The 25080-nt window shown below is 38.8% G+C and overlaps 1 protein-coding gene across 1 annotated transcript in view; it reads right to left on the bottom strand.

Annotated features, from left to right (window-relative positions):
- The window catches only part of AFAP1 (actin filament associated protein 1), a 121334-nt gene that overhangs the window by 24481 nt on the left and 71773 nt on the right, over window positions 1-25080 (bottom strand). Inside the window, exons 4-8 of the mRNA XM_075148659.1 lie at window positions 23220-23328; window positions 18370-18581; window positions 15149-15328; window positions 5142-5234; window positions 3391-3475 (exon numbers count right to left, since the gene is read on the bottom strand). Of these exons, the coding sequence (XP_075004760.1) occupies window positions 3391-3475; window positions 5142-5234; window positions 15149-15328; window positions 18370-18581; window positions 23220-23328 (679 nt within the window). The remainder of the gene's footprint in view (window positions 1-3390; window positions 3476-5141; window positions 5235-15148; window positions 15329-18369; window positions 18582-23219; window positions 23329-25080) is intronic.

Genomic DNA, 25080 nt, shown 5'->3' with positions numbered 1-25080 from the left:
ATTAAGAAAGCAAAAGCGTGTATTTTAGTGTGTTTAAATTAACCAATGAACAGACAGAACCCGAATAAAAATAGTAGTTCAGACAAACAATCCTGTACAAGATGAACATTGTACAAAAGTTGCAAACAGCAATGGGATAAACGTTATATGCCCTCTCTAATGCAGATGTCTATAAATAACCTCTGTGCTATAAAAATCATGCCGTGCAGAAGGATAAGAAACACAAAAATCAAGCTTCTAATTTAATTTAATCTAATCAAGCTGAAAGTCTCTTTCCACAGCAGTCATCATCTAATTTATCAGTGTGACTGAGGTACCTGCATATAAATTTAGCTCATATACACAAGAATAAAAATCCAGCCAGATGATCCTTCATTGTTCCTAAACACTTACTTCAAAATACTTCAACAATTAAGTACACAACAAAGACAAAACATGCTTGCCTAGCAAAAATACTCCTGCCATGTACAATTAGGTTAAGGTATCTTATCACAATGGACCTTTTAGAAAGACAAGACTTATAAATTAACTACTAACAATTAAATTAGTGGGATCGGTATAAGCATTCAATGGTTGGTACTTTTTATGATCACGAGGGCTTGGAAAGAAAAAGCTCTGCTGAAAAGAGGTATTTTGCTAACATCCAGTCTATGCTTCCATTAACTTAATATGATACTAGTAATATTACGGCTCTGTGCACTGAGACATGTTGAGCTGCTGAAGATAACATGGCAAGGACTATGGTTATCATTTTTAAAAATGCCTGACTAAAATCCTAACAAATTAAAAAAAAAAGTTTCTAAGATCAAACAGAATCAGAAAAAAAGACCTTTTATTTGCAAAACAGAACAAACGAAATGAACTTTCAGAAATTGCATTCAGTGGCCTAATTTGGATTCCATCAACACAGCAGAAGTCTCTCTGCTAACTGAAAGGGCAGCAAAAATATCCATCAACTTGCCCTGATAAATGATTTTGATGAAAAGTACATTTAGGATAGTTACTGATTGAGCTGCTGTAACTTCATCCCTGACATATCAATTCTCTTTGCAACAGGGAACATTTAGTGGTTACGGGCTTGTGTAAACTGAGAGAAAAAAAGGACAAAATGTTCATATGAGAAATGGCTATATGAATTGATAAACCAGGAAGAAGAATGCATGGGAAATAGAGAAGCAGTTTGGACTCACAATGGCATAATTTATCATATTTAGTTTAATTGTCAGGAATCATGGAACATTATTTAGAAATTGTATCTGTAGCACAAATCTGTCACCTGCTGCATGCGGTGCCGAGGGGGAAAGGCAGCGTTTCAGGCGCGGATAGCTGTTCACCAGCAAACTCCAATACAGTGACGCGCGTGTGCAAGCAAAGGTCTAATTCTCTCTTCCTATGGGAAGGATGTTCACAACTTATATTGTGCTCTCTAAACAGGCAACAAGCTCCCATGTTCGAGGGAGGAAGGCCACCCATCCCATCTGCTCATGTCACCCCCTGCCTGAGGGAAGGCCCGAAGGCAGCACCTGCCCGCAGAGCGGCTTCCGTCCCACGCAGCGGCAGCCGATGACCAGCTGTGGCTGTTGAGTGGGGAGGAGATAAAAAGCATTGAAAAAAGCCAGTGACCAAGAAAAACTCATCTCTCTGAGGCAGAAGCCCAAAGGAACCATTCTCAGGAGCATGAACAGACAGTGGAATAAGCCCATTTCAGTGCTTTTTTGTTTTTCTGTCCTATCTTCCCTTCACACTGCTATTCTATTTTCCTGTAGAACTGAGAGGCAGCAGAAATAAGGCCTTCGTGACTTAATCTTTTCGAGTCTAAAGAATATACTGATTGCCTGACTGCCAGTGAATTTTGTCACAAAAGCCTCTTCTTCTCATTTCCTTCCCTACAGCAAAACCAGCAGCTGGTTAAGAGTGGAGTAGAGGCGGGCCGGTGGGTGACGGCTGGAGATGACTGCTCTCCGGAGGGTCCCTTCCCACGTACTCCCTTAAGCATTTCCTATGCATTTAAAAAAAATAGTGTAACTTCATCCAGAACCACTTAAAATGATGCCAGGGATATTTTAATCTCATTGCAGTCATTAATGCCTATTATTTTTATTACTACATATCGAAGGTCACAATTTTCAAAAGCAACTGTTATTTTTAATAACCCTCCTTGAGACATCTAAGCTGGGCTGGTTTTCCAGCGGCACATGCTCCATCAGCATGCCTCTTGTGGGGCACCTGAGCCACCAGGCACTTCTGGACATCATGGACAACACAGCTTTTGGGTCCCAGATGTTTCTCGGCAGGTTTCAGAGGCTAAAACAGTAATGTGCTTTTTGAAAGCTTAGTAGAAGATTTTATAGGTTGAATTCTAACTATGTACCACAACCTCTAGAAACCACAAAACCTGACGTTCTTCTATACTGTTGGGTATGTCAGAGATCTGTATAGTCAGGAAACGTTGGAAAACAACCCAGAGAGAAGATAAAGGAAATGAGTCAAAAGGCGAGACAGCGCTGGCACCACATATTGACATTGTGCTCACTGCAGCTCATATTACCCTTCAGCTTGACAGCTGCAGAAAGATGTCTTATCTAAATGATACCATTGCTATATGGCAAGTTAACAAAGTCACAGAATTTCTTCCGCTTTGGGGAGCAGAGAGGGGGGTGGGGAAGAGAGCATAGGGATTGAGTTTTTTTAGATATAACTCAGAAAAAATTCCCTTTGGGTTTGGGATGTGTCTCTGTTAGATTACAAGGACTACGAAACATGCATGGCTCCAAAGTAGGATATGTAAAATTATATACATATATACTCACAAACTCACTGATACTACATGATTATATACACTTTAGTATGTTAATATAAATAACCATACATAATAGTTTATATATCTATGTATCTGTGTATACACACACATATATAAACTGTGTATATATATGTGTATACATACACATATATGTAATACTTATGATTCTTTTCTTCTAGTATTCAATGATAGCTTTTTTGCTTAGAAGCTGTACACCGACTATTTATGTTGCCACTATACAGTTACAGTTACTAAAAGCAACTGCTAGTTGCCTATAGTGGTCGCCCAAGCTCTAAAAAACTGTACTTTTGAACACACAAAAGGCCAAGACAAAATTTCTATATTCTGTTTCCTTATACTAATTACATTGATTTTACCTGGACAATGACAACATCAAATGCCTTCTGTTACAGCAAAATTTTAAGGATTCACTCTTGACATAATCCAGCTTTCAAGTTCAATTGAATCCTAATAAAAATATTCAAAGTTTACCACCTATTTTTAAAAGACAAAAGCCAGGTATTTCACTACCTATCGCTCCCTACATGCACATATTATTTACAGCAATTATCTCTGGATCTGAGACGTACCTTGTTCTTTCCCATTGCACACGGTAGTGATGCCATTTTCCACAGCACCCTCCCCATCTGAGCTTGGCCTCTCAGACGACAACTTCTGCAGGGACAAAGAGATTAGTTGACATACAATGTTGTCACCTTCGCCAAATGAAGTGTCGTGAGTTAATTTAAAAGTACGCTTACTGTGAAATAAAACACATTTTAAGCTCTCATCCACTTGGAAGAAAAACAGAAGATGGTAGTAAAAAATACAGTTTTAGAGGGTTTTTTTACACTGCCATATAGGCTTTAGAAAAGCACAGAAACCACAAAATAGGTCTATATTTGAAAGAATAGTCAAAACAGTGAAATAATCATAATTCAATACCTCTTATTACACAATATATTTTAAATTAATTTCTAGACTCTAAATGTTGCAGTTTATTAATCTGCTAAGCAATGAACAATTACATGGATCAGATAAGAATAATTTTAAAATTATGTCTTTAAAAAATGCTTCACATATGCCTTTACAATTACAACTTGTCAGAAAATAGTGCATTCCTACATGGTGATTCAGTATCTACAGAAAAGAGGCTTTTGAAATAAATTTTTAGCACCGATTATGCTGAAACGGTTGCGTATGAGATACAGGATGAAGCGGTAAAGAGCTTATGCCAGCACAGTTTTGATAACCACATTACTCATGAGTGGTGAAGCCATAAAGAAGATGTACAGATTACCACAAAAAGAAACATTTTTCTACCCTCTTTCATGGCATCCTTTTTAGAAAACAACTATTTTATGACACTTTCAGTTACTTTGTTGATACTCTGCAGGGGTGTGCAAGCATGCAAACACAACAGCTTTTGCCTTGTGAAATCAGGAGGTCTGAGCTGTCATGGAACGTGCTTTGCTCTTACTATCCAGGTGCAATGCAACGTAACACTACTGACTGTAGCGTCCTTCCACCACAGGGGTAGAACTTGCCATCAGGAATTTGGTGATGAAACCTTTGCCAGTGGGACTTTTGAGCAGGGTCTGCAGAGGGGTCTGCTCACATGGATGCCTTAACAGAGCAGGGGCTTAAATCGGTGCTGGTAATGTACTGATCGTTCACTGCAGGATTGTTCTCCTTCCTAATTCTTGCTCTCATATCCTGCTGAGTCAAGGCAGCAGAGACAACCACATGTGAATAGCCAAATTGCTGTGTTGAGGCACGAATGATTTAAAGGGTCTACCAAAATAGTGACCTCAGCATGCCCAGGGAGCTCTTCAAGAACTAAATTCTCAAAAATACAAGGCTTTCCCTTAAAACTTTTGTATAATCTTCAGCTATTCTTCCCTGAGAGTCACACCTCTGCTTGCTCTTTGCACTTCATGGAGAATGTCTCTGCATCACAGCGCATGTATCAGACCTGCTTAGTCTGCACCCTAAGTGGCTAAAGAGAAGCTGCTAATGGATATAAGCCAGTCTGCTGGTTGTTCATGACCAAATGAATAGATATGGCAGAAGTCTTAATTCTGTAGGATGTGTGCATGTATCCAAACAAACAAAAACGACACGGGCTAATAGTCTAAAACAGTAGCACGAGTCAGGAAATAGTTATTGAAGATTGCCCCAGAAAATGGTCTAACATGAAAAAGTTAATACATGAAATCTAGAACCTAAATTAAATTTCAGGTTTGTGATCTGAACATCCCCTAAACCATGCAGTGTCTAGCAGTGCCTCTATAGTAAGTAATCACAAGGAATTTTGCATTCATCATTTTGATAACTTTACCTTTTCCAGCTCCGACTTGTGTACTGGAGAACTAGACAACGGCCCATCAGAGTCTACCGCTCCCGTACAGTTGCTGCACACATCTTTTATAACCTTAGGAGACAAGGCAAAACTTATTAATTATTCATAACATACAAATCAGAGAAATTATATATGAATGTGAAGGGAGATGGGAAGGAGAATCCCACAGACATTTACTAAGCTGGCAGGTGTCAGGCAGGCTGCCACTTCATCAACTTCTCCCTGCTGCCTCCCTAAGTCATTTCACGTACGACCTGGAGGAGACATAATGTCTAGAGGCGGAAGGTTTCAGTTTCTAGACAAGCTAAGCTCCAAGGCTCTCCTGAGTAAAGAAACCAACAGCGCTGCTGATTTCCATGTGCTAGTTTTGCAATACGAACTCAGCTGACACCACCAAATTAATTTCATTATGATGGCGAAAAAGTGGGATTAGATCCAAGGTCCCGCATGTCAAAGGACAAGAGTTTTGCATAACACACTACCCAGCTGCTCTTTTTTTGCTATTGGAGAACTAATGAAGTGCTGATCAACTTACAGTTAATACTGCGCAGTGGTATTTTGTGGTATTTTTGTATTATACTTGCATATTGACATAAAGGTATAGGTCAAAGTAATTGTGATGTGTTCTCGGAAATGGGAATGGCATTAAGTCTGCTTTTAAAAAGTTGAAGAAAAATCCAGAACTGAATTCACTGAGATTTTGATAGAATTTGAAGAACTTCTGTCGTGGTTTAACCCCAGCCAGCAAATAAATCCCATGCAGCCGCTCACTCACCCCCCCTCCGGTGGGATGGGAGAGAGAATCGGGAGGGCACAAGTAGGAAAACTCCCGGGTTGAGATAAAAACAGTTTAATAATTGAAATAAAATGAAGTAGAACAGTAATAATAACAATGAGAACAACAACAATAGCAGAATATACAAAGCAGGTGATGCACAATGCAACTGCTCACTGACCGCCAACAGCATGTCACAAACGGGGGGCGAGCCCCCCCACCCCCCACCCCCCCGCTTTTTATACTGAGCATGATGTCACATGGTATAGAATACCCCATTGGCCAGCTGGGTCAACCACCCCGGCTGTGCTCCCCCCACCCTGCGCCTCAGTTTCCCCTGCACGTGGCAGGGTATGGGAGGCCGAAAAGAGAAACAAAAAGTCTCCGGTGCAAGCACCACCCAGCAACAACGAAAGCATCAATGGGCCATCAACGTTCCTCTCATACTGAACCCAAAACACAGCACACTCCCCAAGCTACTGGGAAGAAAGTTAACTCTGTCCCAGCCGGAACCAGGACAACTTCAAAACCTGAAACTATAAAAACGTAAAAATGAGCAAAGACATTTGATGATTCCCTATGGGCATAATTAAGTTTTTCATCTCTCATGAGGTTACCATGACCCCATTATCAGTCTGAAATTGCTTGTGCTGATGAGACCAGCTTCCAACTCTCCATCCAGATTCATGCCGAGGGGGTGCTGAGCTCTACACCACTGATAACAGCCACGCAGCCACGCAAGGACAGCAGAGCCAAGCAAGCTAAAAAGAAAGGCACCCTACTCTGCTGGAAGCATTACCGCTAGACATGCAAACTTTCCCCTTTACACGTACATGTACATGTTTACATATCCAGCTCCTCCCTTCACGCTGTTTACAGCAAGCCTGGCTGGAAGAGGAGGATCTGGCCTGAGAACTCCCAGTTCCAGGGAAAACAGCAATTAGCTAACTGTCAAAATCCAGATTTCTTTAAAGGAGAGGAAAAGCAAAACAGCAAACATCATCTTCTCAGTTTTGAACTGAACAATTTTGATGTGGAAACCATTAAAGAGCTAAAGATGCCACCAAACAGTCCTTTCACAGCACTGAAGTTCCCTTTAAGGGTGAAGCTAAACAAATCAAATATTTATGGGCTTACAAAGACCCTATTGCTACAACTCATGAGCACATCATAAATTACAGGCACTATATGCCATAAAGAAAGAAAGAGCACCAGCCCCATTTCACAGATGGAGAACTCGGGAACAAAAGAAAGATTAAATCACTCACTCAATGTCATGTAAAAAAATCTAAGCAGAGCAGGGAAATGAACCTACACTTTTATTTCAGAGCTAGTATCTTAAAAAACTTCAGCATCCTTTCTTCACTGTCTGAACTTCCCTGTATCTTGTCCCAGAAACATAAGCACAGTATTTCATGGCACTTGGCATCCTTTGTAACAGAAAATTTGGATATATCTGTGGCAGAGTATTTGCACCTCAGAGTTAAACGTAGCCCTAAATTCCCCAAAATCATAAGAATGTTTTTTATGTGTGTTGTTTTATTTTCAATTGCTGGTCCTCAATATGGTGTAAATACACTGCTGTTTTCTTCCTAGAAAAATGTGACCGTACAGTTTCTGGGAACATTCATTTCTGTCTCCTGCATGACCCTGATTCAATGGCTCATGTTTTCAGCATCTGCTCACACCACACAGTTAGTTAATTTTGGCAAAGGCAAATAGTAATGGGAGTTACAGACAGAACAGAGGGAAATGATTTGGCAGCGCTAACTGAATAGTATGTGCAAAGTCATGCACTCAAGTAAATCCGGTTCTTATCATACCTCACATATTTAAGGAGAAGCTAAAGTGTTTAATTGGGTTGTAATTAAATTTTAATTAAAAAAATGACACACTATCAAATGGAAGTTCATGGCAAGATCTGAAGTAAATGCATATTCAAGGATCCAACACTTCATTTGAGTTCGAGAGGTTCAGTGGCAAAGACTTGCTCATCACCTTCTATGAGCAATATAATTGTGTTTGATGCACAGCATAAAACTCATACTTCTACAGCTCGCCACGATGAAATGCCTTTAATATGTAATGGTTGCCTGGATGCACTCTCTATAATTACGTTTGCAGACAGCTGCCATTATAAATGTGGTTTTCACATGCTTATAGCTTTAACTCAAAATTTTAAGGATAAAACATTCCACCAGTGTTGCCAACTTGCATCATTTCAATCATAAGACTCGGTGTTTTTGTCAATTTTTTCTATGAAGTCTCCTGGAGTCATATGAAAACAAAAGATCACTATTTTCATTAAAAAATAGTTGTGAGTGAGAGTGGGGAAAGGTCAGCAAACTTTTATCCATTGCAATGAAATGTGTGAAAATATGAATAAATGTATCTCAATTGCTCCAAAACTAGAAAGCAAATAAAAGGAATCCCCAAATGTGTTATTTTTTATAAAACGGCATAATCTGGAAGGCTGTACTGAGAATACTTTGTAATGGCGCATACTCCATTAATAGTTTAAGTTTTCCCACACATTAGAAAAGGGAAATCATTCTCTTTTTCTCACCACAAATGCCTTTGTACATTACATACACACACACACACAGAGGGTGATCTGCCAGGAAAATCAAAGAGATCATAAACAGACTATGTATTCAAATATTTAAAATATATAAGCAAATGTAATCAGAAAACTGAAGACCTTTCATTTCTTTGGATAGCCTCAAAACTAAATACATTTAAAATAATCTTCTGTTATTCCATCGCAAGAATTTTAAATACCACAATTACCATTACAATGTTACAATTAGTAGACTTCAGAACTGCCTCTTTCAAATGGAGACCTGGAAAAAGCTTGAAATATATTATTATTCCTTATTAATGTTATAGAAAGGTCCTGAATCCCTGGCTGGATCAGGATATACACCAATGTGTTGCATTGACATGAGGAATAGAGGGGAAATATTTGCAGGTACAAAGCTGGAAAGATTCCCTGCTCTAAGCCATTGACAGTGACGGGTGAAGTCAGTGGAATTTCTGCCACGTGGTGTCTCTGGAATATTACTCTCTTTAAAACTATCTTACTACACAAGCACCAACATTTACCATAAAACCTTCATACCTGCCGTCACCTACAAATTTCCATAGCTATTATATCTTATTTTAAATGACACACCATGACTGGAGGCAAAATACTTACCCTACATGCAAAGACAGAAGAATCAAATTAGATTTTTCCAGCTACCTTCAAAGATCCAGACTTCAGATAAAAAGCACAGGCTATGCAGTAGAAGCAGAAAGCCAGCTGCTTGCCAGCCAGACCCTGCCACACAGAAACCCAACAAATTCTGCATAAAAGTACTAAATTTGTAGCTGGTTCCTTGTAGTTGATCTCTTTGGGACCCGATAAGGAATAAGACTGTTTGAGGAGCTTGCAGACCTCTCTGCTGGTGGATACTGTGGGACGAGTTCAGGCTGCAGGCTGCGCTCACCACAGGGATGCGATTACAGCATCTCGTCTCGTCTCGTGTTTTCATGAAACTCACAGGAGAAGCTCACACTTTTAATATGATCGAGTTCAAAAGTGATTCGGGAGAAAGCTGATGGCCTGACTGCGCATTTGCTTCACTTCTGTGTGTAACCAGGCTAGAAATCCATCCAGCCAACCCTCCCGCTCAGCCCCATCTACCCATGTGTTTCGCAAATACGGGAATTGCTAGAAATGGGATGGGCTGAATCCCCTGCCTCTTGTCTCTGCTGCTTAGCTCTGAAGATGGGAATATGGTAAAGCTGAAATCTGCTTATGCACAACACAGCAGAGAGAAAAGGGTTTGGCTCCAGATGTAACTCAGTATTTCTCATTCCTGAAACGCTCCTTTTTCAGTGTTGGAGGAGTACTGACTTTCTGGGACTTTTTGTCATTTTGGCATGACTAAATTCTCATTTTCTCTCTCTTTTGGACTCTTACACACTACATACATTAGCATCAATCTCCTCCTCCTTCAGAGAGCACCAAAACTCTCTTAGCATTCTGCTCCAAGGAGTTTACCTAGATAAATTAGAGGAAAAGCAGAAGTTATTCACATCATAGTCTATGCTTTAAGTCTCAGAAAGAAACCCCCTTTACTTTCTGTACTAGAGAACATCATTCTCAAGCATCCCCTGGCCTGAAAAGATTCGTCTTTCTGCCTTATTGCCATTTGTCTGAGCAAAGTGGGGATGAGATTCCAGCAGACTAGCAGCCAGCAAGTCGATCTTTAGTGCCCATATATGCCCTTAAAAATACTTTTCTGACATATTCAACCAAGACAACCCCTGTATCCTTTCTCCTGCTTTATTACCATGAAGTCTATTGCCATATATGGCCACTGGATGGGGCAGAGCCCGGGAAAGGAGGTGCTGGGTGGCTGGGGAGGGCGGCCGGAGGCATTGCTGCTGCAAGGGCAGAGGTACCCCATGCAAGGGGAGCTGCATCCCCAGCCCAGGCGGAGCAGAGATGCAGACCGCACTTTAGGCTGTAAATCTGAGCTAGGTATGATTTAAATAATTTTCCATCCAAAGCTGCCAGTAGGAGAGAGCAGGAATACTATCTCGTGGTGAAAGCAAGGGATCAAGTCTCAGCCCTCCTGGGTTCTGCTCTGAGATCTGCTACAGCTTGCATTTGTGATTTTCGCTAGGAACTTAAAGAGAAGTTATCCCTGAGAAAACAAGCAAATAGGATGTTTGTAGTTCTGGTGGGTTTTTTTTTTAATTTACATATGCATCTGCTTTTTTTAAGTAATGTATTGTTTTCCATGGTGCCGGTCACACAAACACACTCTGGTTCACAGCCAGGATGGGGTCCTCCGGCTGTCAAAGCATGCTGGCAGCAGTCCTGCAGGCTGGTCAAAGCTCTCACACGCAGCTCAGACTGTTGCGTATCCAGATCATGCCCTAAATAGTTCTTATGCAAACACACTGACCATGCCGTGGTTTGCACCAAGGTATCTAAAACCATCTCTTTGAGACAATAGGGGTGTAAGTCCTGGGAAGTTTAATTTAATTTGCAAAGCCTTTACTGCTGGTGACGATGTGCAGTGGAGAAAGAACTCAGCCTGACTGTCTTGGGACACAGTATGTTCCTGAAGTTACTTATAAACTAACAAACACTATATGGAAATCACTTGTACAGAGTATGCATCCCCAAATGCACTTTTTCCAGACTGTTTTAAGGTGTGATCATTCAGCACTTGACTCTACTCAGCTACAGAATGGAGATAATAACCTCTTTGGGGAACATTACTTAAGCCAAGAAAGTAATGTTTGAAGTGTTTTGAGATCTCTAGCTGGAAATTCCCATAGAAAGTAAAACCAGCCACACAATGTTTACAGTTACAAGCTCAGTTTTGTGCCGATTTAAACTGGTAAAAGAAGAGCTCTGTCAGTAGTTTATTCTTCAGTAAAACTCAGTCCACATTAAGACCGGAGCCCAGAAGTTACCTGACTCCCCTCACTAAGCTCAAGGCAGTGAAAAAAAAGATGTTTTCAAAGACTTTTACAAGAGACAACATGCAGTTATCAGAGATGGAAACTGGGTAGGACAACCGGATTAACAGCCCTACGAGGAGTGTTGCAGGCTCTTTGGATGACTGGATACAGTCACAAGCTTGATTTTCTTCTCTCTTCAGGGCAAAAAATCCCTTTTATTACAACAAGTTCAGAACTGACTGAACATTGTCAAAGTGACAGATGCAAAAATGTCTACTTATGCTTGAAAGATTCACTGCTCAATTACAGACCCTCAGCTAAAGAGATTGCTGCAAAATGCCTGCACACCGTAAAATGAAGGAAAGTTAACAAAGGGCGCCTAACATTAGGGAAAAAGGAAAATCAAGGCCAGTACTCCAAAATGACAGATCACCTCTCATGCATGATAATACAGAAATACATTTTTGCAGGAGGCAGTGCTAAGAGGAAGAGGTGGCCTTGGGACCAGACACCATGATCATATCCTTCTTCTACCGGTCTTCTACAAGAAGCTACTTCAGAACTTAATTTCTTTGGCATCCATGTATTTTTAATATTAAGAGCAGTTTTCTGTGGCCACGTCTGAAGGTCCTGCACACAGCACCCATTCATCTGTATGAATGAAGCCACTAAACAAGCATCTTCTTGTAATGTCATGTTCTTAGTAGTCCTTTTATTTTTAATGTAGCATTTCCCAGGGATGCTGACAAATAAATGTAGTTTCAACCAGTCTGTTGGATGTGCTGAGACAAACAGGCAGATTTAAGACCTTACTTGACCACAAATGCACAAAAGCGCACACAGATGCACACATACTCAAGCGCGCATGGGAAGAGCTCATGTTTGGGGCCGAGTGTGTTACTGCACACATTTTTTCATGTACATTTTTGTGGGAACATTTTAGGACTCAAGTCTGGAAAATTCCACCACTTTATGTTGCACACCATATTACTGCTATGATCTCAGTTCTAGCCTGACTTTATACTAGTTACCCTCCTTGCTCTGAAAGCTTGACAGGCTCTTAGGTGACATCAGCTATCTTTTTTTCATCAAGCATTTCTTAGCTGGTAAACCTGAAACTCCCTTTGTGGTTTCCAGTCTAGACTTCAATTCGCACTAAGTTTATCAGCTGGGTTTTTTTTGGTGTCATCTTTACAAAAAAAGGTCTAAAATATTCTGCATTTATTTCACACTTGTTTTCCAATAGATATTTTAAAATTATTTGCTTAAGTAAAAGTATTTTATACCAATGACATCTGACTTAAAAAAAAATCATCTGGTTTAGCTTTCACGGGAAAACCTGGCCTCCAAAGCCATTTTGAGCTTTTCAGGCTCAAGAGTAGAGCTCTAATTTGACACTTACATATGAGTTCATGAGAACCCGTTGTTCCTGAGTGATAACCTGGCTCCACTGGCACGTACTGGTACAGTATCTTTTACAGCGAAGGTATGTTATGATTAAAAAATGAGATTGCAGAGACCTTTCTCATTGTCAGTCTCTGAATCTGCCCATTTTATTAACTACAGAAATCATACGTAGGTGACAGAGCTGGGGGCGACCCTGCCCCTCTGAGTGACAGGCAGAGAAAGCTCAAACTGCTTCTCCCAAGACAAAGCAGCGATCTCTTTCTCAGTATAGAAACTTCCTACGCAAAGCCACATAGGATTTTCAGATGCTCATTTTAAGTAAGGCTTGAATGGAAAAAAAAAATATTTTCATAATAAAAAAAACCCAAACTTAAATTTTGATACATTTTTAAAAATACAAAACCCAATGCTTTTATCTCAAAAAGCTATACTTCTTGAAAACATTGGAGCTGTTGCAAAAGCTGAACAGACCATTTTTGGTTAGCTGTTGGATAGGCAATTTGTACTGTACAGAACAGAGAGTGCTGCAGCAGTGCTAAGGACTTGGAAGTTGAGTGTACAGTAGCGTTGCCATGTACTTGAAAGAGTTTTATTAATAGAGAGCTTTGCAGCATGAAGGAACTAAAAAAAGTGCTGTCAGACTCTCTCCAAATGCTTTGCAGATAACATATTGTCCAGCCATTCACCTTCGGCACACACAACTTTGTTAGTATGCAATTGTACAAAATCTTCTTCTTTTTTTTTTTTTTAATTAAAGTAGCAGGAATGCATCTGGGATATGGAAAAATCTAGCACGGCCTGTCTGTGTGGGGAATGTTCTATGAACAATTTTTAAAAAAAAAAAAAGAAAATTTTTATGAAATAAAGTCTGATAAATGCCAATGAATCCAGCATTACTAAACCCAAGTTTAGAACAACACAGGAAATAATGGTGCACTTACTATGATCTAATTACAGTGGAATTCCCTTGGAAAAGAATATGACTTATGAATTTCTTTTCATTCCAATCAGTGTTTTTGAAACTCCAGGTGAGTTAGTGGGACACTAGGATGGTGCTAGATTTTAAAACTTAAAACAAGATACTGATGTTAGAAGAAGCCTAACAAATACATGGCTGTGATTAATTTCTATTAAAAAGGCAATAGAGAGTGCATTTTCTAAGCTAAGATACAACCTTGCAGTCAAAACCAAACACACACACACACAAACCGCAAATCCCAAAAGGTGTATTCAAATATTGCAAAATAGGAAATTACTGATTAATTTTCCCTTTACTAAATTAGCCCACAGCAGAACTCATACCTCTTAAGCTGCATTTTATGTCCCCCTCTTCTCCAGAAAAACTATCTGTCATCAGGAAATTCCTATGTGTTTAATTTGATTGAATTTGGAAAAAAAAATATTTATTCTGAGAAAAATAAGTACCATATAAAGTTAGATCAGAGCACAGCATGGAGAATGCCTGATGAGTCTTATGCATTCAGGCTTTTACATGCATTTAAAAGGCTGGATTTCAAGGTCTTAAAACAAGCTACTGAAACTGCAGTGATAGTTTCCCACACTGCTTCACTGACCTCCACATTTGAGACTGGCAAAGTCCAACATAAATACTAGTAATCTGGTTAGGAGCTAAAACTGCAGCCCTTGCATTGGGATTTTCCACATTTGCAGACACTGAACAGAAAGGAGTGGAAGATGACAAAATCCCATTTCTCAGAAGTCTGCATTCCCAGAACAAACCCTAACAGATGATATCCTGCTAAACCAGGATTAGCAAACTTGAATTGACTTCAGGAAGCTGAAGGACTTTTCTCCATCCAGAGTAATTCAAACAGGATCTCCTCAGAGATCCTTCTTTTTAAAAATGTGACTGTGATGTTGGTATGCCCAATTTTTGCAGGGTAGCCTATGGCAGTTATGCATATATACCACTCCAAAAAGCAACCTGGGTGCCAGTCCCCTCCACCTTAGGCAATGGGAACCTTCAGCTCATTGCCAGTGTGCGCTAACCACCAAAGCTTTGTGGAAAATGAGCTGAAGATGAAAATGGAAGGGAATTTGCCACCTCTTCTCTCGGTGCCAGATTATTGTGCAATTAGCAGTGCAAACCATACGCAGCCACAGCAGCTGTGTATTACTGAGCTGCTAGTTGCCCAAGGATTGCTCCAAGGCCAGAACATTATTATACTGCGTGTATTTCTGCAGTCCCAAATTAGATGTGATTTAAGTGGTCTGGGTTTGCCTGAATGTTACTGTCTATCTCAGTTTTTAACAGCAACTGAGCGCAATGGAAGCACTTTGTGGGCGGAAAAGCTCCTGGTCAGAAAGCCCCCCTTACCTTTAGCCACTGTTCCGCCTGCTCTTTGCTCTGTACTGCCAGAACCAGGGCATCCGCTCCTTGGTGAGAGATTTTCAGCTCATGCTTCTTCTTTTTGCTGTCTTTGGGAATGTATGTGATACTGCAATCATTCAGGAGCAGTTCCATCTGTGGCTGCTGGTCCTTGGAACTTTTGTAACACTAAATAAATGTAAGGAAAGTTCAAAAGTTAGATACCACCTTTCCGAACCTTGGGGGAAAGCTGTTAGTATATAGCAATGCTATTTTTTAATTTATAATATTTTCCGCGCACCCCTTTACCACATGCCACAGAGTTCAGCCAGCGCCAGCTTTGCATTTCTCCTCCTCATCCCCTCTGTAAAGCAAAATTACTTCCAGACTGACATTAATAGACATCTTTTATTGCAGGACAGGTACAACATATGGAGAGCATTAAGCTTCTCTGCATTATCCTTATAACTCAACCTTGAGCTTGATCAGGTGGGAAGAGGGTGATTTAGGATATCTGTTCACATGTAGCAGCAGAATAAACTTGTACAGTTAACGACTTCAAAGCCTAGATGCTTACCCTGCCCTGCAGCAACAGCCCGGTGTGTCAAGGCAAACCTATGCCAGTGCCTACACGCTGCAGCCACAAAGGTGCTGGCACATGCCCTACTCAGCTGTTCTCTTTCTTGAGATAAGTAGAAAAATTGTCACACTGTGGAAAGGGGGCAAAGTCGCAGGATGGTAACTTTTTTAGCTAATTCAGTTTAATCAGTCACTGCACAAAACCGCATAAATCTCCATGGTAGTTTATTCTCTAAGCTCCTGGATAAAACTATATGACTAACCCGATGTTTTCTCCTTCAGTAGTAAGTGCTATCAATGAACAGCCATTTCATCCTGGATCACTGATGACCTGCTCTGTGTTTAAACTGGTGATCTAAAGATTAAGGGTTTCATGTTACACCACTTGTCCTGTAGACCCGTCTTCTAACACATCAGTATAAGTTGAGGTTCATCAAGTTGTCATAGAGTGTCAGACTACAGAACAACGTTTAATTGTGTATATGAATATCCAGTTATTTTATATACTTATGTAAATTGGGCTTTTACTCATACAAATAAGCACAAAGGCCAAAAAGGTATCTGATAATAAAGATGATTAGTATTAAATTAAAGACTAATTAGTATATGCATACATAGAATAGTTGAGTATAAATGTGAACAGAGAAAAGCACATGAACTTTTGCATGTCTGCGGCAGTATTCAGGTCACGATGCAACTGTCAGGAAGACAGTAGCTGTTAAAAGTATGTTATAAACACTACAACTTAGGCTGAGCAAATACAGCCACTCTAAACCAGCCTCTGCAAATCACTCATAATCCTCCTTCCCTCTCCAAAGCCCATTAACTCAAAGTTTCTCTAACTTGGTCACAGATTTTAAGTTTGTAACATTAAAAAAATATTAAGTTTTCAAGCTATGAAATCTTGAAAACATACATTAGTCACTTTAAGAAGCAATAAACAGCATGTAATTCCCTTTATATTAATTTATATATTTTATTTATAATTATATGTTACTAAAACTGAAGCATTTATATATTAAAGGACTTTAAGTGAAAAACTATTCCCTACTAAAAGTTATTTCTAATGTCTAATTCTAATTAAAATATTTTGGTTTTATGATGACAGCTGCATTTATAACACAAGCAATTACTAATCCCTAAGAACATATATTTGTTTTACTTGCATATCTCATAAGTTAAATGTCTAAGTCCTCCTTCAAACAATAAACCAATCTTGTGTAACTTGGTCATTAGACTCCTATTGTGATTTTTATTTTCTTAATCCCCATTACAGAATTACTGAAAGACAATCCCTATAAGGAGAAAACCAAAGCTTTTCAGACCACACATGTGGCTAAAGGAAATGAAAATAGAAAAAAATAACATATTTCTATACAGAACAACAAATATAATTGTAGAAGAAATATTGTGTGACTTCAGAGAAAATCTGTTTTTTCCCCTCTTTCTTTTCTTCAAGCTGTTATCAGATGGTCCTGAAATTTGATATGATCCTGGTATATGGTGATAAAAATGTGGACTAAGCATAATGGCATTATAACAATATAATACAAACTGAATTGGAATCAATATTCTTTTCGACACTTAAATAGAGGAGGATAAAAAAATTAAATCCTCAGTAACCATTGAAAACTGGCAAATGGATTCCAACTATATTTTCAGAAATCTCTTACCCAGATACCTCTATTTCATATCCTGTTATTTCCTATACCGCCACAAGCATAAATGTACTTGGAAAGTGAACACGTCTAAGCTATGTTGTCATATGAGTGTAGAATAATGAGGTTCTACAGAAGATGTTCTATCACCCGTTAATCAGCTTTTAACATTTGGGATATTGCAGTAATTATTAGTTACATAATTAGTTACAACTGCTGGAAGCACCAGACAGGAAGACACGGAGTGCCCAAGACCCCAACTTATTTATTACTATAAGCATTAGTTCGTTTATAATGACACAGAAATGAGTGTTTCCCTCAATAGGCCCTCCTTTCAGAAAACAAAAAGACATCTATGAGCAGATAATTTACTAACTTACGGAATCTTTTACCGGTGCCTCCAATCAGAAAGAAACATAACAGATATGCTTAAGAAACAAATACATCCACTTGTTTCTTTCCTTTCTATAATGCAGCTGTGCATCATGTGAATACTGCATCTGTAATTACCGCAGAACAGATGGCAAAGGTTTAGTTTAAAGTGTATACATTACCACGGCATATGCTGCCAAGTGAATGCTCAGTCTAACAAGGGACTTTTCTCTCCAGCGGTCTGTTCCAACAGTTCATACACAAAGCTCCCTATGAGATTTTTGGTCCGCAGGGAATGAAAGATTGGATTTACAGTTTCAGCAATTTTTTTTCCAAATGAAATATGTTAGAAGCTAATAGGCCAGACTTTCTTTCCAATATCAGGGAACTGCCTGGGTTTAAGTTTAAGTGCAATAAAAATCAAAGTTCTAAGTGGCTAAATGATACACAATTTCAGTGCTTCTCTGCTTCTTGGGTAAATCATGACCAAACTCTTTCGTGAGGTTACTGTAGACTTGGCCACTGTTTGCAGAACATATTCCAAAAACCAGATTCCTGTAAAAATAAATACATCAACTAAAAGGTACAAAGAAAATATAGCTAGATAAAAATAAAAATTACCAGTAGTTTGTTTTCTTTGATAACACACAGTAGTTTGGTCCATTGCCCAAATCGTTTCTTTCTAAGGAGGAAGGCACAGATTTTGGCATCCTTCACCAGATCCATAGAAGCCTCCTCGGAAGGCCACTGATGTCTCATTTTCTTCCCCTTTCCATCCTCTTCCTCTTCATCGTAGGATTCATAAGAGCTGCTCATAGCATCTGAGTCATAATCTTTAAGAAAAGCATAAAAGTGTCATTAAAACATTTAGCAGTGAAGTGTACTGAAATAACTGAAAATCTCAACAGGGTTCATTTTAAGTTAAGGCTTTTGAAAGTCAGCCATGAACAAATTACTGTTTCAGTGCTTAGTAATATCAATACATTAAGTTAAATGAATAAGAGATGATATTCCATTATGAAATTTTATAGAACACCCATACTGATGCCTTGAGAATTTTAACTGAAAGAATGAGCTAGGAATAAATAGTTAGAATTTTAGGTAGTTTTTTATTATCTTAGCAGATATTACTTAGCAGATAACTTCACCTTTTGTAATTCTTTTACAGAGAAACATCTTCATCTTGCCTTATTGCATAATGCAAAATGTAGGCACAGAAGTGTCAATATTAATATAGCATATTAAGAAACAAACACTGAATACGACAAAGGTCACAAGAGTAAATTATGGGGCACTATCTACCTATCATAACATTTCATATCATTCTCAAATACAGCACCTGCACTGATACAATTAATGTTGAATAGACAATGCTCTTCATTGAACTAAGGATTCTGCTGAGTTGAAGGCATTCTACAAAAAATGTCTTGTTATGTTATCCTAAACAGTTTAATCCTGCTCTAAGTTCAGTGATGTAATGGCAAGATTCCTTTTTAATTAAACAATCTTTGTTCAGGCCTTTCATTTTCAACATGCAATCAGCTCTAGCAGTCCCCTGAGCTACAAAACTAATTTGCCATTATCACAGAACCCTCTCTTCCACCATCCATACTTATTTACTTGTTTATGTGGGTATATAAGTAAAGCTCCTCAGATAATAACACTTGAAGGTATGCCTGTTATCCACCGGCACATGCTCCCATGGAGGAGTCTTGACTGGAATATTTTCAGTAGCTGAAATTTCATCCAAACATTTCAAGTAGACTTTGATATATTTTTAGGCCAGAAGGTGGAAAAAAAATCTCTCATTTGCTTTAGCTAGGTATTTAGGACACAGTTGGGATGTAGGAAAGAGGCCTGGGACAATTGGGAAAAGGACAAGAGAGTGGATTGCTGGAAAGCTTATTCTAAATCAGTTCCTCCCTACATGCAGAGTCAGACCTCACATCTCTGAATCAAGACTAGATATTCTGATCCTATTTGTGTTTTCACAAAAGCATAGAAAATAGCTTATCTTCATTCCAAAGTGAAATGAAAATAAAATTTCAAGCCCTTGAAACATTTTTTTAAAATTTAATTTAATTGCCAACTTCTGGTCAATTCTGCTACGAAGTGTTTGGTTTGGGGCAGCTCCATACCGGCAAGTGGTAAAAGCCTCAGATGATTAATTAAATTAATTGTAGGAAGTGCTGATTGAGACTTCAAAGGAGAGATTTAAATTCTGCATGTTAAATATCCTACAGGTACTTCCTATGTGGCTCACAAGAGTCCAAGTGCAGATTTCACGTTAGCAATAAGTTGTGTGATCAGCAGAGCGACTCTGCTGGCAGAGCAGTTGCAGGTTCATCCAAATCTCTGTTTATAGGAGGATGAAAGCCAACCGGAGCTTCTGAGGCTGACGTTTCTGGACTCCCATCCTTGCACTCTCTAACGGGATCTCTGGGGACCTGTTGCCATATCCTGCCCATTAACTACTCCCCATATTTCTCTTCTCCTTGGGTTGTGGGACTCTTGGCCAGAAGAAGAGTTTGCTGTGTGACTCACACCAAGCAGGATGACCACCCTGGAGTACTCATAGCATCCGGGCTGAAACCTTTGCTGCTCTTTGCCACATCCCGCTTCTATTTTTTGTTTCTCCAAACTGCTTTATCATGACCAAAACAAGGCTTTCAGGCTCTGGACACAAACTAACTTCTGTTCACATTGTAACGTGACTATTTTAACATAAATAGCATAGGTCGTCTACTACCCGTACATAACAGCTTTAGCAGACATTCAGAAAGTTATGCAGAGAAATCCAGCATGTACATATAATTTCAAAGGGTTTTGAAGCAATATCACTTCCATCTAATATTCACTGGTGAACCGAATATGGGAAGCAGTAAACTTCCTATTAAAAAATGCTAAATTGTGGAAGCAAACTGTGTAAAGGTAAGGCTACTAGTGACTAAATCCTGTTGTCTCTTATTGTCTCATCACAATGGGTAATGAAACAGGCTTGACAGTAAACTATAGTTAAGATCTGAAAACTCCTTGAGTATATGTTCAAGTCAACACACTCTTTGGGTCTTGGAGTGGGGAAGGGGGTGAGAGAAAGGAGAAAAATACAAAATGTGTAGTAAAGATGAAAAGTGTCTCTCCAAAATTTATTAAGTCTACTAAAGTCTCAGAGCCTGAGATTCACTGATACAACACGGTCCAATGCTGCTGATTTACCTTTTTTTGCATCTTCTGCATTTTCTGATTATTCGAGCTTCTTTTGACATTGGCTTTTCACACTTACCTTCATCAAAATTTTCCACTGTTAGGGGGTGAAAATCACAGTGGACTTTCACATTATTTGTAATAGCATATTACAAAGATTGGTCAGTAATAATTTAGGCATATTGTACAGACCAGTAGCTTTTAATAAAGAGAGAGTTATCAGACAAGGCATATACAGTCTTGTTTTCATCTACATGCAAGTGTTGATTTACAAACAGATTATAGGGACTTGGGGAAGTTACAGATATTTCATTTGCATTATCTATATTCTGCAATTTTCTTCTGCTGCTGTTTGCCTTTATAGGTAGGACACATGGTATGTAAGCCTCCTTGTTACTAATGACATTACAAAAATATTCCACAGGAATATTTACTTAAGATAATGATATCTATCCCAACAGTTGTTTAACAGTTTATTCTTGCACTTCTTACATTTTTAGCACTTCTTTGTCATGGTCTTCTCCACCTCAAACAGTCTGAACGGCTAAGGTTACATCTTTGGTTAATACACTGCTTTTGTGGCTTTAATTACCACACACACTGGATTTAGCGGAAGTTCTCTTGAGTGGAGATATATTACTAATGGCATATTGAATTTAAAAGCAACTTTGTTACCGATGAAGAGCAGAATACTTTTAACACAAATTAAAAGAGATGATAAGGAGTTCAGGACATAAGAAAATACAGCAAAATCACAGCAAGTGAGATGATAAGTTACACTAACAGAGATTTAAATGTCTGGATATATATACTTACATTATGGAATTATTAATGAACTTTTAAGGTTGATATCCTAAATATTTTTATGGATTTGGATGGTTAAGTACAATAAGAAATCAGTTCCATATTTTGTCTTTTTTTTTCCCTAGGCAATCGTTTAGCAATGCTATTAATATTTGTTCTATTAATATTTTTCTGCCTAAGCATGACTCTTGTTTAATGACAAAACACAAATCAGCAGTTCACCAGATTACGGGGTGTAGCGGGACCACCCTGCAGCACTTCAAGGGGGGAAATGAAGACAGGAGTGATTTTGCTCCTCTGGTAAGACTGTATGTTCCTTCATTTGCTTTACAGTGTATGAAACTCTTTCTTACCTTGAATTTCTTAGGTAAATTAAGATAACTTCAGTTTGTGCAGTGTACAAGTGAAAAATTAATATTCTAAGGTGACTCCTATGCATGTGTTTTAAGAACAGAGATATCATTTTATTCATTTGTTCTGGTTCAAATAATAAAAATGCCTGTAAAATGGGGGAAGATATGCCTTTAATCTTTGGGCCATAGAAAATAACGATTAGTGATAAATCAGCCATACACAAGTAATAAATTACCCCAGCCAAAAAAAGCAGCAAAAAGGAAAGTCTTTGCAATTTTTTGGCACATAATGTCCTGTTGACTGACCCTGTGTAAATGCTCACAGCAGTCATTTCATTGGTTCATCAGCGTGCTCTCAGCGTAGCTCCACTTAAGTGCATAGATCTTTGAATAAGTACTTGGACGTGAGAAAGAGCATTTGCGTGTTGCAGAAGGACATTCTGGTGGTCAGTTAGGAGGCAGCCCTCTGCCTTTTGAACTAAACGAGTAGTCACAAAAATACTGTCACGTGCATCAAACATGGCTTGTGGGAGCCAGTATGAGTGATTTACCCCTATCTACAATGTGTCATCAGAAATGCTGCAGATCACATCTTTTCAATAATTCCTTTTTTCTTTTTATTTGTCTGTTTTAGCAAGTAGTTCTGTGCAGTAGAGGCATAGCAGTAGATCTGCAGATCAGCACCAGGTTCTGAGATCTCTACATTTACAGTATCACCAGTTTAGAGGGGTTTACTCTAGATGATACTTAACTTGGACTCCTGGCCCGATGCCCCCACCATCTCGTGGTTCAAAGTTGTCCAAAAGACCAGTGGCTGCTTTGGACCCTCTGTCTCCAATAGCAGCTGAAACATGTTTATGTGCACCTAACTTGAGCTCCAGGTTTAGTTTCCTCTAAAGGGAGCCTGGTTTGTGCACACCAAGCAGGTTGCGCAAACCAAACCAATGCATGGCCAGTGATGATAACCAGAACTGGCCCCAAATGGTCAAAGCCACGCTTACGACACATCACCACAGCACTAATAGAGATGTAGGTGTCGAATACTAAAAAAGCTGAAATACACGGGAATTACCAATTGCTCGGAAACTGGTCTGGATATATATTACTCACTGGAAGTGATATACTCAGGAGCCTTCCCAGGACTAAGTGGCACGGCCTCTTCATAATAGCCTTCGGGAAGGGAAGATGTTGGTAATGGTGGAGGCCCATTATCTGGTGGCTAAAAAAATGAAAAAAAGAAAGAAAAAGAAAAAGTGAACATCTATCACTCATTATAAGGAAGCAGAACCTTCTTGCATGTACTCCAACTGAGTCCTTTGGGGATATAAACATAGTACGATCTTACTTGCCATTGTTAAGAATGCCAAAATCAAGATAACTACATTAAAAGAAGTCCTTTCTACCACAGCATTAAGTGGTAAAAATGTTGAAAAGATATAGTTCTCTTTCTAAGAACTAGAAACTTAAAGGGTCTATGTAGGAAAGAGATTTCTGTGCATAGACCATTTTACAGTGTTAAGGCTTATTTATTAGTATTTTACATCTGAAATAATTCATATTATAGCAGTGAACAACAGTTTGGTTGGACAGTTTAGAAAAGCTGAATAGCCTGGGCTGGCAGAGATAAAGGACAGATAATTTAGAACATATTTTCATGATGTATTTTTTTTTTCAACAGCAAATCAATTTTTAATATAGACATTAATTTTTAAAATGCTCTTTCTACATAGTGAAAACTGAGCTACAACCTAGGAAAAGTTTGAAACATCAAGAAACTATTATTTGATAAAATAAATATTTCAAATACCAGGTCAAATTCTAAAATGCTTCTTTTCTAAATATAAACCTGTTTTAAATTTAAAACTGACTGACTGCTGGTATGTTGATATAGTAACAAAGTAAATTTAGTACTCTCTGACTTCTTCCATATGACTCTACTGGTCTATTTCCTTAACAAGTACCAAAACAACTGTATTTTATAGAACTCATTCATATTTGCCACAGGTTTTTAGTTCCATATTTTCATATTGGAGAAAATACTGAAGTCTTTTTCCAACACCAGTGGTTTATCGTATGATTACAAAAATATAACTTGTAAGTAGACTCTCATTTCTGCAGTAACATTTTTTCAATACATCTTTCTCTTTTTTCCTGTAATGAAAGAGATGTAACAGTGTTTGTCTGCATTGGACTGGTCCAGTCTAAACTCGGTGAATGAACAGAGATACAGAAGTAAGAAACTAGTCAGGGTGGGCTTTGCTCATGGTCAGATACAGACACTTCTGGAGTGCAATTCAATGGGCTGAACAGTCTAGTAGGAGCATAGAGCCTTCTTCCACGTAATATAGATGAAGCCACAGTGACTAGACTCCTCGTTTGCTATTGACCTAAGGTTATCCGGGAGGAAGCGGAGCTTTAATAACACGTGGCATTAACTGTAATGAAATTACTTCTTTGGGCACTTTGAGGTTTGGATTCATCATTGCAGGTTTCAGAGCTAGACCTCTCCAAATCTCATTACCGGTCACACATCTATGTCAGACACCTAATTCTTAACAACATAAGCAAGACGAGTCCCACCCTTAGTGTGCGCTGTAGTTAAATTCATATCAAATAGGTTATTCTACCTTGCAGGTAAGTGCTTGTGTATTCTTGAGGTGCAGGAAGGCAAGGAGCTAGTGAATAAACCTGCCCTCATCCATCCCATCCAGCGCTGACTTCCCTTTGTGCACTGAGTAAAATCAGAAACTTCCTCACGAACAATGAACCGATTTGTGACTGAACACAGAAATTCTTGGTCAGATAGAGATTTATACTAATATTACTTCTGTATCAAATGATACAGCCAACTTCATGTGCCACACTCAATTACAGATAAGAGATGGCAATTACTGTTATCTACAATGTGAACCAAATGATTTTTCCTCACAGACCAGTTTTGCTAGAGAAATTATCTGTCAAAGAAGCAAAC

The sequence above is a fragment of the Calonectris borealis genome, chromosome 4, assembly GCF_964195595.1.
Source record: "Calonectris borealis chromosome 4, bCalBor7.hap1.2, whole genome shotgun sequence".
Lineage (NCBI taxonomy): Eukaryota > Metazoa > Chordata > Aves > Procellariiformes > Procellariidae > Calonectris > Calonectris borealis.
The sequence above is the reverse complement of the archived record's forward strand: the minus strand, read 5'-3'. Positions and strand labels throughout refer to the sequence as shown.